The sequence below is a fragment of the Pocillopora verrucosa genome, chromosome 9, assembly GCF_036669915.1.
Source record: "Pocillopora verrucosa isolate sample1 chromosome 9, ASM3666991v2, whole genome shotgun sequence".
NCBI classification, from domain to species: domain Eukaryota; kingdom Metazoa; phylum Cnidaria; class Anthozoa; order Scleractinia; family Pocilloporidae; genus Pocillopora; species Pocillopora verrucosa.
Window position 1 is genome coordinate 2,640,207 of NC_089320.1, and position 12,873 is coordinate 2,653,079.

General features: G+C 39.7%; 1 protein-coding gene across 5 annotated transcripts in view; it reads right to left on the reverse strand.

The window, feature by feature from the left end:
- Positions 1-12,873, reverse strand: part of LOC131791409 (uncharacterized) — a 34,743-nt gene that overhangs the window by 7,167 nt on the left and 14,703 nt on the right. For all 5 annotated transcript variants that reach the window (XM_066171739.1, XM_059108750.2, XM_066171738.1 and 2 more), the window contains exons 16-37: positions 12,568-12,719; positions 12,131-12,265; positions 11,492-11,589; positions 11,037-11,223; positions 10,018-10,122; positions 9,514-9,602; positions 9,270-9,406; positions 8,971-9,146; positions 8,477-8,777; positions 7,338-7,622; positions 6,489-6,773; positions 5,723-5,866; positions 5,084-5,141; positions 4,528-4,672; positions 4,341-4,431; positions 3,862-3,921; positions 3,687-3,744; positions 3,323-3,467; positions 2,952-3,042; positions 2,142-2,312; positions 995-1,036; positions 443-482 (exon numbers count right to left, since the gene is read on the reverse strand). In XM_066171739.1, the coding sequence (XP_066027836.1) occupies positions 443-482; positions 995-1,036; positions 2,142-2,312; positions 2,952-3,042; positions 3,323-3,467; positions 3,687-3,744; positions 3,862-3,921; positions 4,341-4,431; positions 4,528-4,672; positions 5,084-5,141; positions 5,723-5,866; positions 6,489-6,773; positions 7,338-7,622; positions 8,477-8,777; positions 8,971-9,146; positions 9,270-9,406; positions 9,514-9,602; positions 10,018-10,122; positions 11,037-11,223; positions 11,492-11,589; positions 12,131-12,265; positions 12,568-12,719 (2,995 nt within the window). The remainder of the gene's footprint in view (positions 1-442; positions 483-994; positions 1,037-2,141; positions 2,313-2,951; positions 3,043-3,322; positions 3,468-3,686; positions 3,745-3,861; positions 3,922-4,340; positions 4,432-4,527; positions 4,673-5,083; positions 5,142-5,722; positions 5,867-6,488; positions 6,774-7,337; positions 7,623-8,476; positions 8,778-8,970; positions 9,147-9,269; positions 9,407-9,513; positions 9,603-10,017; positions 10,123-11,036; positions 11,224-11,491; positions 11,590-12,130; positions 12,266-12,567; positions 12,720-12,873) is intronic.

The following is a 12,873-nucleotide window of genomic DNA, read 5'->3' on the forward strand; positions in this document are numbered from 1 at the left end:
GTGTGATGTGTGATAAGTTTTGTGTGATTTGTGATAAGTTTTGTGTGATTTGTGATAAGTTTTGTGTGATGTGTGATGGTTTTGTGTGTGTATGGTGGCTATGCGTTTTGTAGAATGTGTCATTTTCGTAAACAGCTTATAAAGTGGTTCAGCTTAAAAAAAGCATAGCTTATTCTTTGATAAAGAGACGATAAACCTAACATACCGAATGATTCTCGCACTTATTGTTCTAAACAAAAAACTACCTGGAGTTAAATTTATCCAAATATGGTGTACTTTTAGCGGGGCTGTGCTCTAGTAGAGCCTGGCTACTACGGGAGACAAACGTTAGTCTTTGGGCGGAAAGTTTACCAGTAACCCAATTATATTTTTCTTGTTCGCGTCCAAACTGTCGAGCGGTGGCCATCATTGAATACATTTACATACAAACATTTCCCCGTACCTTCTGTAATACTTTTCCAACTGTGGATAAGACGGCGTGTCTATAAAAGAAAAAATAAAATTACAGCCTAATAAAAGTGTTTATATCTGAAAAGAATGGGAAAGTTCTTGTTTGGCACTTGTAAAAACTTCAATTGCAACACATTACAATCACTCTGACGAAAGGCTAACGCTCCAAATATCAGCTTTAGAAACTCTTTACGGTGGGCAATTTACATTATAACTCTGTTGATGAAACCAAGTTGTTGAATATCCCCTACCAATGTAGCAATTATTTAATTAGGAACTTACCGCTTTATTCATTTATGTTTATTTCTTCCACACTACGAAATTTCTGTGCCATATTTTGTTAAAAATTTAAGCAGAATTGTTATCAGTTAAATCATTTACATCCATTCAATGCGATTCAATGCTCTTTTTCGTCTTGCCGTTGTTATGTAGCTTCACTGATCTGACCGCCGTTGGTTTCTCCGCATATACAACTTAACACTCATTTTACTGTCCATTTTTAATTAGTTTCAGAGCCATGAAAAATACAAAGAACGTAACTCACGGTTTTTCGGGATGTGTATTCGTCGTACCAACACAGGAACATCTGAGGGATAATGTGCATACAAAAGTTCATCAACCCGAGAGTCGAAATCGAAATTCTGAGAAAAAAGTATAGTAAAACATGCACCACAAACGGTGTAAGGCAAGGGAATAATTTTAAGCTTCTCAACGTAAGGAAGCAACTCAGAACAGCTTGAATTTTCGTTCCCGACGTTACCGAAAACTAACGTTAAAACAAAGATTTAAAGATGGAGAAATTTTGGGCAAAACATGCCATGGGAAAGTTGTGTTTTGAACATAAAAGAGAAGCCTTAAAAGAATTATTTAACCACCTACCAAACACTCTTAAGTCGCAATTCTTACCTGAGGCAGCTAAATATACAGGCAGCTAATGACGATGATTAAATCAAATTGTGTTGCGTCAAAATTAATTATAACACTGACTTGAGCTACTCCAAAAAAATCATTTATCGACAGTCTAGCCACGGGTAACAAAAGAAACCCATCAATTTGAAGTTTAATACACGATAGCTGTGACAAAAAGAAAAAGAGAGCGAAATTTACTGCCAAAGTGTAACAGAGAGAAGCAGTTTGTATTCAGCTTGGACGAATGAGAGTAAACAAATTTAGGAGGATTAATTAAATTTTCTGGACGCGTAAAATAATTCTTATTAAAACTAGCAAAAGTCACTCTCACTAATTAATTACGATGCACAAGATAAATTTCATGTTTGACTTTTCGCTTTCAAATCATTATTACTGAGTGTTTCTCGCTGATTAAAACTCGCGGAATATTCACTTTTTGAAGTAAATTAATTTGGTTTAAAAAAAAAACTTGTGAAAACGTCAAAATTACGCAAATCCTGGAGCTGAAAAATTATAACTTTCAAAACATAAAAGATTTTAGAGACAAAGTTATTTGCTTATGACAGTGGTATAGGGAGGCACTATGGTACACACAGTCAGACAAGAGTATTTTGTACCACGTGGTACATATGGCTGGATTGGCATCCAAGATGATTGGTTCATTAGTACCACGTGGTTTAAAACATTGTCTGTGCTCCACCGTGCCCTCGTATACTTCAAACGATGTGGGTTTTTGAAAGGCCGGTGGACATCTATATCGCTTTTCAAGCTACCGTTCATACCTGTTTTTGCAACGCCATGACGTAGAACTTGTCTGCTCGGATCTCCAGCGTGTAACTCCTCCAATCCTCGAAACATTCCCGAAGTGCATTGTGATCACGCTGTTGATTGTGCGCCCGCGATAACTCTGAGTGGGCCAGAAGTTGTTGCCAGAAACGGAAGCTTCGAGCAAGCTGAGAAACCATGGGAAATAACATAAAATGTCAGAATTCAAAGAGTTACTCAGCCTGTCGACTGATCAATCAGTTGGCGAGTCAGTCACTTGGTCAGTCAAAATGTCAAAGTCGATCATTCATGACGCTACTTCGAAAACACCATAGCACATTCCCGCAAGCTTGGCCTTATATAGGCATAGCGATTCAAATCCCAGTTGTCAGAGTGACACATCAGAATTCGGCGTACAAACATGCCTAAAAGCTACACGATAGCATTCCGTACGGCTGATAAATCCTGAAAAGAATCAGGAATACTAGCGATAGGGAATGGGAAGTAAGTCATTGAAATCTTAACTCGCAGAATCTAGTTGGTCGATCAGTCAGTACGTCAGTCAGTCAATCAGTCTGTCCGTAGGTCAGTTGGTCAGTCAGTTGGTCATTCAGTCGGTCAGAGGGTCGACTGGATTGGTCAATCAGTCAGTTGGTCGGAAACCAGCCAGCCTGCCAGACATTCCGTCAAATAACCAATCAATAATTCACAGATTCGATCAATAGATTGATCAATCAATCAGTTATATCTGGCAGTCACTCATTCAAAGTGAGCGTAATCTTGTGACACAAAGCAAACTGATCTTTTCTAGGAATAGCGTCATTTACCAAGTTTGCGCCAACGTTTTTCTTGAACTCTTGCATTGCTCGTTTGTTTCTTGTCCTTTCCAGAGCCACATCCCTCCATCCGACAAACACACTGTAAATACAACCGCAAACCATCAGCACTAACTTGAGGAAATTACCCTACAGCTGTTTAGGATAAGTTTAGAATTACCTTCTGACTAAAACGGCTTAATAAAAAAACAAATCTACGTTTAACTTAATATTAACAAATGCTTTACTGTAATTGACGACAGTGCTTTAAGAAACATGATATTTCACTAAAGCCAGCCCTTGAATACACGCAGTATCAGAAATTCTAAACACTTGACAAACGCCAAGCGTTTTATCAAGAAAATACAGTAATTTTTGCCTACCATTTCAATATATGTAATTCGTGTGTCCTCTTGGCTATCTGAAGCTGTTGAGCGCCTGTCAACCAGTTGATAAAAATCTCTCTTGTGATTTTCAATTCCACAGAGCGACGAAAAAGACGAGATTGTTTCCTCCGCGTGTTCATACCTAACAAGCAGCAAAAAGAAAAGAAATTAAACTGCCCTACGTGTGTTTATCAGAGTAACGAATTAGTAACACACAGTTTTAAATCTCTTCAGATTCTGCAACAGACTCACGAGCTGTTTAAACTGTAGAGTTTATAAGTTCGATTCTATAGCCCGTCAGTATCCGATCGACAATCGAAAAGGTTTTTAAAGCACTTCGAGACCCAAAGAGGGTACCCACCATTCGCCCAGTTGTGCCATACTCGAAGAATTTCTAACAGCCGATCAGCTTCCTTAATCTGCGAATACAAAACATTAATATTACGTCAACATTTGTCATGTTTCTGTCTTTCTTGCATAAGCATTCCGCTATTTATTCAAATCATTAAAACCAAGAAATACGTTGTTGCACTGACCTCGATAAACTCGTCAACAAGACTGATGGCCTGGAATCGGGCCTGCCACTCCCTGAATGCCTGCAAGAGAGAACTGTTGGTTACAGATGGCGTGAAGGACAGGCTGAATAATTGTGATTCCTACGACTGAACTTATCTCTTGCCGTAACGCAGTAGATGGACGTGGTTTCCTCAAATTCGAACTCAAGTGTCAAATCAAACATCTACCAATAGTATTAACACATAATGCAACGTATCACACATCACATTTAACGCTTCAAGCATCGCAAATAAGACATCATACATTTGACAGCAAAACGATTAACAAATCCTGCATCACAAATCACTCAACAGATTACACATCACATACAACGCATCACACATCACATTTATGACATGTCAAACATTTCACAGCATACCCATTACAAATCATGGATCACGCATAAAACAGCACATCGCACATCACAAATTACACATCACACTGAAGCACTTTTTTTTACCATGGTCAAGAGCCTTCTTTCTCCAAACAGTACCACTTTCTTCCTATTACAAACACGAGTAGAGGCAAGGACATGCCAAGCCTTAAAACACCTGTAAGAAAAAAAGAGACAGTTAACACTCATGCCACCACTTTCAGAAAGTACTAGCTTCTATAAACTTTTCCCGTTATAGAAAGGTTCAGCTTACTTTGGTAGAAGTCTGTCTGTGTATAGTCGCATGGCGTCTTGACTCTTTCTTGTCATCTGCACCCAATAAGTGAAAGTCTGCCGCACAAATCTGTCGTTCTGCTTCTTCTGAATGACCTGGGTGAAGCCTTTGTCTTTCTCGGTCACTATAGATGAAGAAGAAAGGGGAAAGGCTTTATAAGATATTTGTCCCACGCCCTAAACAAAGGTTTCAACATCTTCATCTCTTTGTTCGACATTGCTGATGCAAGCAATATGTAGCAACACAGTGGTCAAACAGCTGAGCATAAGGGAACTTGGTGATGTGCTTTCAGGCTGTCAGGACCAAGCTGTCTCACACGAGTTACAAACAACCACAGAAACTAGTAAGTCACAGTGTTTCAAACGCATATAACTTTTTTGGCAAAACTCAGAACAGAATGGTAAATCAACAGGATATTCTTTTTATCATCACCTTAAGAAATATATAGAAAACACTTTAGAGAATATGCAAACTGATGTTAAGTGTGTAAGGAGGTTAACGATCTGCAAAACCTGGAACTCTGCTCAGCACTTACCAATAGCCTTCTTCTGCCACTGTCCAATTAGCTCTTGTAGCTTCTTCTTAGCGGAGCACTAAAATAAATAAAATAATGATGATGATGATGATGGTGATGATGATGATTATAATGATAATGATAATGATAATGATGATGATGATGATGACGATGACGATGATGATGATGACGATGATGATGATGACGATGATGATGATGATAATGATAATGATAATGATAATGATAATAAACAACAACACAGAAGAGCAAGGTCTTTTAAACGTCATAGCAAATCGCCTTTCATTAAGATAATTTCTTGGCTAATTCTTTGCTACAACGGACAAATAACAACGGGGCACGAATGAACATGGAACGAAGATGGTTAACCCTTCAAGAAGAAATCAAGATGCAACATCTCCATGCAATTCCAGTGTGTTATCTCGAAAACAGATCATGAGAACAGACAAGCTCATCGGTTTAAGGGAGTTACCTTAAAATGAGACCAAATTCTCTTGTCTAATTTACAAGGAAATATATGGCAGTCATAAGAAAGAATTTATCACTGGATTCTAGGGGATAAAGGGCTTAGGATGGCGAAGATTAACAGGGATTGGAAAAATTAGGAAATTCCATTAATCTGAACAACTTATCCTGACGCACCTTTTTCTTCCACTTCTGAAAGCCACCCTTGAGCCTTGAGAGCCTGCAGTGATCATCAGCCAGCATCTTCCTTTCCTCTTGGATCCTCTTTGTGACAGCGTACTCGTTCCAGATCCTCAGGTATTTGAGACGGCTTGTGTCAAGCTGTAGCAAGAGAAAGATGGACTTCATTCCTGCGGCTAAATTGATCGAATGGATTTGGGATTTTGGCAAAATGCTGTGGCGAGTTGAACGCATGCACCTTCTTCAAGGGCGACCACGGCACTTAAAAACGTTTAAGAACACTTCTCGACTGAGTGTCGTAAATCCAAAACCAAAGTTATCGCAACAGCCAATCAGAGGAACAGAGAAAGACTTTAAGAGCCAATAAAGCGCGGGAAAACGCGGGCGACCAAGTCGTGATCGGTGTTAACTTTGCATCTGATTGGTTAAAAGGGTAACGCGAGTTTTCAGAAGCAATCACAGAGCGAAGAGAAACCAACTTAAGTAATCTCGGATGACTATATTCGACCCGGATTACATTTGACTTATGACCCAGCTAAGGCTTCAACTTGAAGCGTTTGCCTCAAGCTAAGTGCAATAACCACTCGTGACCTCGTCTCTCACTTGGAAGAGGGAATTTTGTAAATATCTCTATTTTATGGCGTCCTTAGAGAATTTCAATCATACAAAAGCTGGTGTTTGCAACGTAATTATATAACCTTGTATAAAAGGCGATTTTTTTTCTTGTAATAACAACATACAAACAAGAACAAAAACAACCTACCCAGTGTTGCCTTGCAGTGACTTTCGTATAAAGCTCTCTTCTCCATTTTCCCAAAGTTTTCGACATCAGTTCTGTTGTCTTGTTGTTTGTGATGTAGTTCAAAAGCTCCTTTTGTAGTTTTCTTTGGCGGGTAAATTTTAGCCACGTTCTAAAAGTCAGACTCAGAGGCAGGTTCCTCCAGTGCAGTATAGTCTCTGTGGCCATCACCTCACGATCACGTGGTTCACTTTGTGTGCTACGCCCGGTGAAGGACGTACATGAAGCAGTGCTCATACCGTCATAGTCCTAAGGAAAGAAATATCACGATCAAAATTCTCTCTAGGGGGTTTTATTTACTTTCTTTGCCACTGATAAAGAGAAAACAATGTTTGACCACACGTCGTAATTACTCTTAGGTCAAGATGGCTGGGTGTAAGTTTGAATTCGAACCCATTTTAGCTTTACATAATGCATTTAAGAGGAGACTGATTCCTAGACTAAATAAGGTAGAGGAGCAAGATTGAGGAGTCACTTGTACATGACACATTGTACGAAACGCATAACACATCATACAACACAGAAAACACATCACACAAAACTTATCACACATCACACAAATCACACATGATACATCACATGCAAACTTTAGTTTGTGACCAAACCTCACAATTATTGTTCCCGATATCTAATTAGTATCTTATTAGTATGATGTAGATAAGTGAAAAAAAAAATTTCCAACTTGTATACGAGACCGGTCATACCACTAGGCGATAAAATGTGACCAATACAGAAATATGAACAACACGTCTCCCTTCTAAACATGCTTACAATGTCCCTCCTCACCCCACCCCACACCTGAACGCCACTTACCTCATGATCCGTCTCGCTGCTTCCAGAGTGAATGCCTGTATCGTCCTCAGACTTCACAGGAGAAAAGTCCTCCAGTCTAATGGGTGGAGTTGATGGGAGGGGATGCTCAGGACTGGGGGAAGGAGAGGGGGAGGGGACGGGACTGGTGTGACTTGAATTGAACGCCAAGGGGGACATGGGGCGAGAATCTCTCAGGATAGATATAGGGGAAATGGGTCGAACAATGGGACTCTCTGGCCTCAAAAGCTGGTCTATGCCATCGATTCTTCCTGGCAGTGAGGCCGTCTGAAAATAATTTAAAAAATATCATTGACCCCACGCCGTTTTAAGTTTTCAGGCCCACACGAAACCTCCGTGAATTCACTTCAAATAAACGCTACTAAGCAGTAATTTCATGTGGAACTTCTTCTATTCTTTTAATTGTGCAGCACTAGGCTCTAGCTTTTCAGTCTGTGGATGAAAAAACCCTGGTGAGTGATCATATAATCAAGAGCTTCTGAGCAGTGCTTTTAAATGGTACTCTCTGTTATGCTGCAAAAAAAAAGGACTGTACAACCACTCAAATGAAGCCACCGAACAGGGAAAGATTTTTGTATAAACCCATATTATTCTAGGACAAAGCCTTAGTACTAAAGGCAGCCTCTTGTTATTCCATTGTTTTCTTCATCCAAGAACTGTACGCATAGTGAAGTATTGGACTGCGCGGAAATCTGACCCCGAGCAGTTATCTTATCTGGTATAAAAAAGCCATTCAAACGTATCAAACTGTGGAGCAAACCCTTGATTGTGACCGTTTTGCTGAAGGCTACTGTGTTCGTCTCTCGTGTAGTATTGTTTATCATGCTGTGCAAACAAATTTTAACTTTCCATTCTGTAAACAAAATCTTTGTGTTAACCATTCAAGTGAAAGCTTAAGAACCGCTATTCCATGAGGAATTGAAAACTATGCTGTTTAACAGTGATCCTAACTTCAAACGACGAAATCTAACTGAGTGATCACTCAAATATGAGCAATTTGTATCAGTGTCAGTATCTGAACAACTGCACAACCACCCCTCCCCTAACCAACATTAACTTGTTATCCGTTGACTATTATTGGGTTAGGGGAGGGGTGGGTGCACAGATGTTGTTATACTTACATCATCGTCCCTCTCCTTGAGAGCTAACCCAAATGTAAACACGGTACCAGATCCCCTCCGAATGGAGGCGCCATACCCTGAGGAAGTAAGGGCGTCAGACACAGTGGAGCCAAGAGTCGAGCCTAAGGTTGAACCTAACGGCTGGCGAAAAGAAGGGGAGAACGATCCAAAGGAAGAATCCAAGCCGGACACTGAGGTCGCAAACTTTTGCATCTCCACTTGTAGGATCTCTTTAGTAATACGGTGCCATGCTTGAAACATACTCCGCAGAAAGGCGTCCTTCTTTGTAAGAGCGTGATCTCTGTTTAGAGAGTAGCAAAAATGGCCAAGTTATTCCTTTGTAACTTTTAAGCCAAAATAAAATTTCTTACAAAAGACCTTGCCAACGGAGGATTAGAATGCTCATTCGACAGATTCAGGTTTTAACTAATGGACTAAAATTGAATTCACCCAACATTTCGTAATCACACTTCCCCTCATAACATTTTTCTCACCTTGCCCATTCCTCCACACGGTAACGTCTCAGCCAAACTGCCCATGCTTTCCTCGTAACTGTGTTCCTGTATAGATCATCCGCAATTTCTTCTTGCCTCAAGCGATACGCTCTCTGATGGTCAGCGGATGCTCTCCAAAATCTAAAGGACCATTTGACCAGTAACAAACCTCGAGCCTGTAATTCACACAAAACGAAATTGAAGCTTCCTCCATTTTCTTGATAATTTTATACTTTGAGTCTCACGACAACATTTTTATTAAATCTTAAAAGCTTCGCGGGATAGGAAAGAAACCCTACCTCCTTTCCAATCTCCTCGACCTTCTCCTCAGCTCTATGTTGAACTTTTTCTTTCCATAAAGAGTAGAACTTCTCCATTAGTTCAAATCGTCGCGCGCGTATTTTCAGCTTGGCGTATCGCTGATCTTTTATGTAACCTGTAAATTCACAATTTAAAGGGTACACATGTAAGTGACGCAAATAACGGATAAAATCCGTCAGTAAAATCTATAGGCTTTTTGCGTGACTCGTCGGTCGACCTCACCTCTCCAAGCAGCAAAAGCTCTTGACATTTTATTCCGAAGCAGCGTCTCGTTTACTTCTGTTTCTTTAACACGAAGATAAGCCCGATCTCTGTGGCAAAACGAGAAGAAGAAAATTCATACAAAAATTTAAAGAAACAACTAAAACAGAACAAAAAGTTAACCATAGCTAAAAACTCCGACAAGTGCTGTTGGTGGATTATTCTGTTTCCAATTCGATTCTTAACCTCTACCACTCCCTAGATCTAAATATCAGTCGTGTTACATGAGAGCGCACTCGTTTTCGGCTGATCAGAAGCGCGTAATTTTTTTTCATGTGCATAATTAAAAAGGGACCTGGTTTTTAAAGGAGCGATTGAGTCTTAGGAGTGATGGTTTCAAGGTGCTATATGAATTGCTTTTTCTGCGACAGTCACAGACAAAATTAGCTTATACGAGAAGGAAAGCTAACGTTGGTTCATGAGACAGAAATAAAACAAATAAAATAATTGGATATAAACCATTACCTCCAAAACAGGAAGTATTTGTCAAGTATCTTTTCTGTCGCTCTTGTCTTCTGATCAACAATATTTTTCAGGCGATGTACGTGAAGTCTCCAAGCATCAAAAACCCTGAAATCATATTTAACTAAACCGTTCACAACCTAACATCAGAATCCATATTCACCCTACTCTTTCAATACATTTTCTTTGGTACTGACAAGGAGAATTTGTTTAACCATCAAAGTGTTTTTAAGTTGGCGATCATTTCCTTTATTCTCATGACCGTAATGAATGATTCAGCAGTATTACTGTGAGGAGAAATCAGATGCTGGTCAATCTTAAGGTTTAAAGGACACTATGCTATTCATTTGACTTGTAAACGGAGCGAAGCAACGAACCCGAAAAGAAATTCAACGTGTTAAAATATACCAAGAGGATTGTTGAACTGTGAAGTGACAGTGGGATCAAACGCTAGAGCCAAAAGTAGATGTAATATTCTTCCAGTAACTTCCACGCAAAATAATATTCCAGCGTAGAAGTTACTGAAGAAATGTTACAAATGCTTTTGGCATAAATCAACCAAATTCAGATTTTATGGTAGGTCATGTTTCCAATATGTAAAAACGATTGATCGACTTCCAAACATCAAAAATGAGAGATAAAAACATAAAATGATGGGAACTAAGGACACAATAAAAATACTCAAACAATAAACAAAAAATTAGATTTAGCCACTACGGTAGGTGTAATTCTTGATCAAAAGCTGTTAAAGCACATTTACAAAAAGCAAAGTCTGGGCGGGAAATTCATAACAAATACTTATAGCCATGCAGTATTATTCATTCTTTGGAAATAATTTCCACAATTTGGGAGATTGATATTTTCAATTCCAAAGTAAAAATTAGCATCAAGAGGGTTTCAACTATCCACACTGCTTTCCCACAAGGCATTGGGTGGGGGGGAGACTTAAAACCCGCTTCCCACCCCACACCCCCCGCTTTGATCTTGACTTGGCTTTCCCAAAACCATTCCCAGTGCTGTACCTGGCCATTTCTTTCCTCTCTCTCCGAGCTACCATGGGTGAAATGATTTGTTGTTCCTGATTAACAACTCTCCACGCCTGAAGGACACGAGCTTTGAAGTTCTTTGTCAAGATAGCTCTTGCTCTGAAGACCTTTTCATTCTCTGCATCAACTTTTCTCTTCTGCAGTTTCCAGGTCCTAAAAATTCCTAAAGACGGGATAGTTAAAATCAGGTACCCGAAGAAAAACAAAAAACAGAGAGACAAAGACGACAAACATAAAACACAACAAAACTCTAGTGGGTCACTCTCTAATTAATCTCCTCTCTTATAAGCCCCCTCTCGAAAAAGCCCCCGCTCTAAAAAACCACCCTCTCTGCTAAGCCCCCTTCTGTACCAGGCCCTTCTCTCTTACCTCCTCCCTCCCACGTCCTTTCAATATTCTGTCTTTGTTTGAGAACGCTTTCCTAAACTTACTTTTCATCATCAATAGTTGCCAGATATCGCGATTCACCATCAGTCTTTGCTCCAAGTACTTCTTCTTTAAAAGAAGTTTCCAAGCTTCACATGCTTTCCTGTAGCAAAGAAATTAAAGACATTGTGTTGAGACTTCGTTGATATTTTGTGGATGCAATTAAACCAGCACTAGAGGGCCAAAGAGATCTTTATAAATCACGAAAGGGAAGTCCCATTTTAAAGTGGACAATATTTCCACGCGTTTTTCTTATTTTCAATGAACTAAAAAAGAACTTCATGAAACATCAGATCTACTTGAGGCCCTTCGAAAGAGAAACTTCACCACTCCCGGGTCAGTTTTTGCCCAACTTCAGACAAACCTTACCTGAAGTCCATGAACTGCAACGAAATAGTGCAGATTACTTTCCCGCAGTCTCTGTGATTTGTTTACAAATTCTACATACATTCTTAACCAACCAGGAACAAAAATTAAACCATGCGCGTCTTGGTCGAGAGTTTTTCCGCGTTTTCCTGGGCTTAGAGCTCTGAAGCCTGCATACTGTCAGTTTTCATTAATTCTCAACATTTTCCTTCTCTCTGAAACATTTTATGTCCTCAAACCTTTAATTTGCGAAGAACTACCGAGTAGTTGCCACTTACTTTGTACACCGCCTGGACCAATTAAGTCTCGCTTTCTTTCTGAAGTTAGCCACCTTCATGGCAAACAACCAGCGATCCATCATTTTTCGCGAAGCGATGTGATTCTTCTTCTGGATCAACTGAATTTCTTTGCTCCTGCATGTAAAGACAAAACACGTGTCAAAGCCTTGAGAATTCTAAGCCGCAGTGAGTCCTTTGCAAACTCTTATTCTATCGCGCAACTCAAAAGAAATCAGTTTTCAGTATTCGCAAATGGTTCTAAATTACAGCTGTAATTTAACGCTACCAGTGGATCATGCACCGAGATTTTGCAAGAAAAGAGTTTTGCCAAAGAAAAGCGATCAGGCCTCTCGACCCAGGTTCTTGCACGCCAACAGTTAGGCCATTTCACTACATGTAACAATAACTCAAGAGTCACCCAGGATCTACCTACTCACCTGAGAGCTTTGTTCTCTTTCACGAGTTGTTTCCAGTTATTTAACATGCTGCTGACAAGCATCCGTTCTAAGGAACCAACAAAGGCTCTTCTTCTCTCCCTTTGCTGTTTAGTAAAATTTGACCATCTGTTGAAGAACCTGCGCTTTTTCCCCTAAAATAACAACCACAAAGTTTCATTTGTTGTGTAGCCACAATAATTTTATCTTGAAGAGAAGACTATCTTTCTCTCTCATTCACTTCATTTTGTCACTAGCAAACACGTGGTCTTCGAAAATAGCTTAGACTCGTCGTGAGATGGTAAAAAC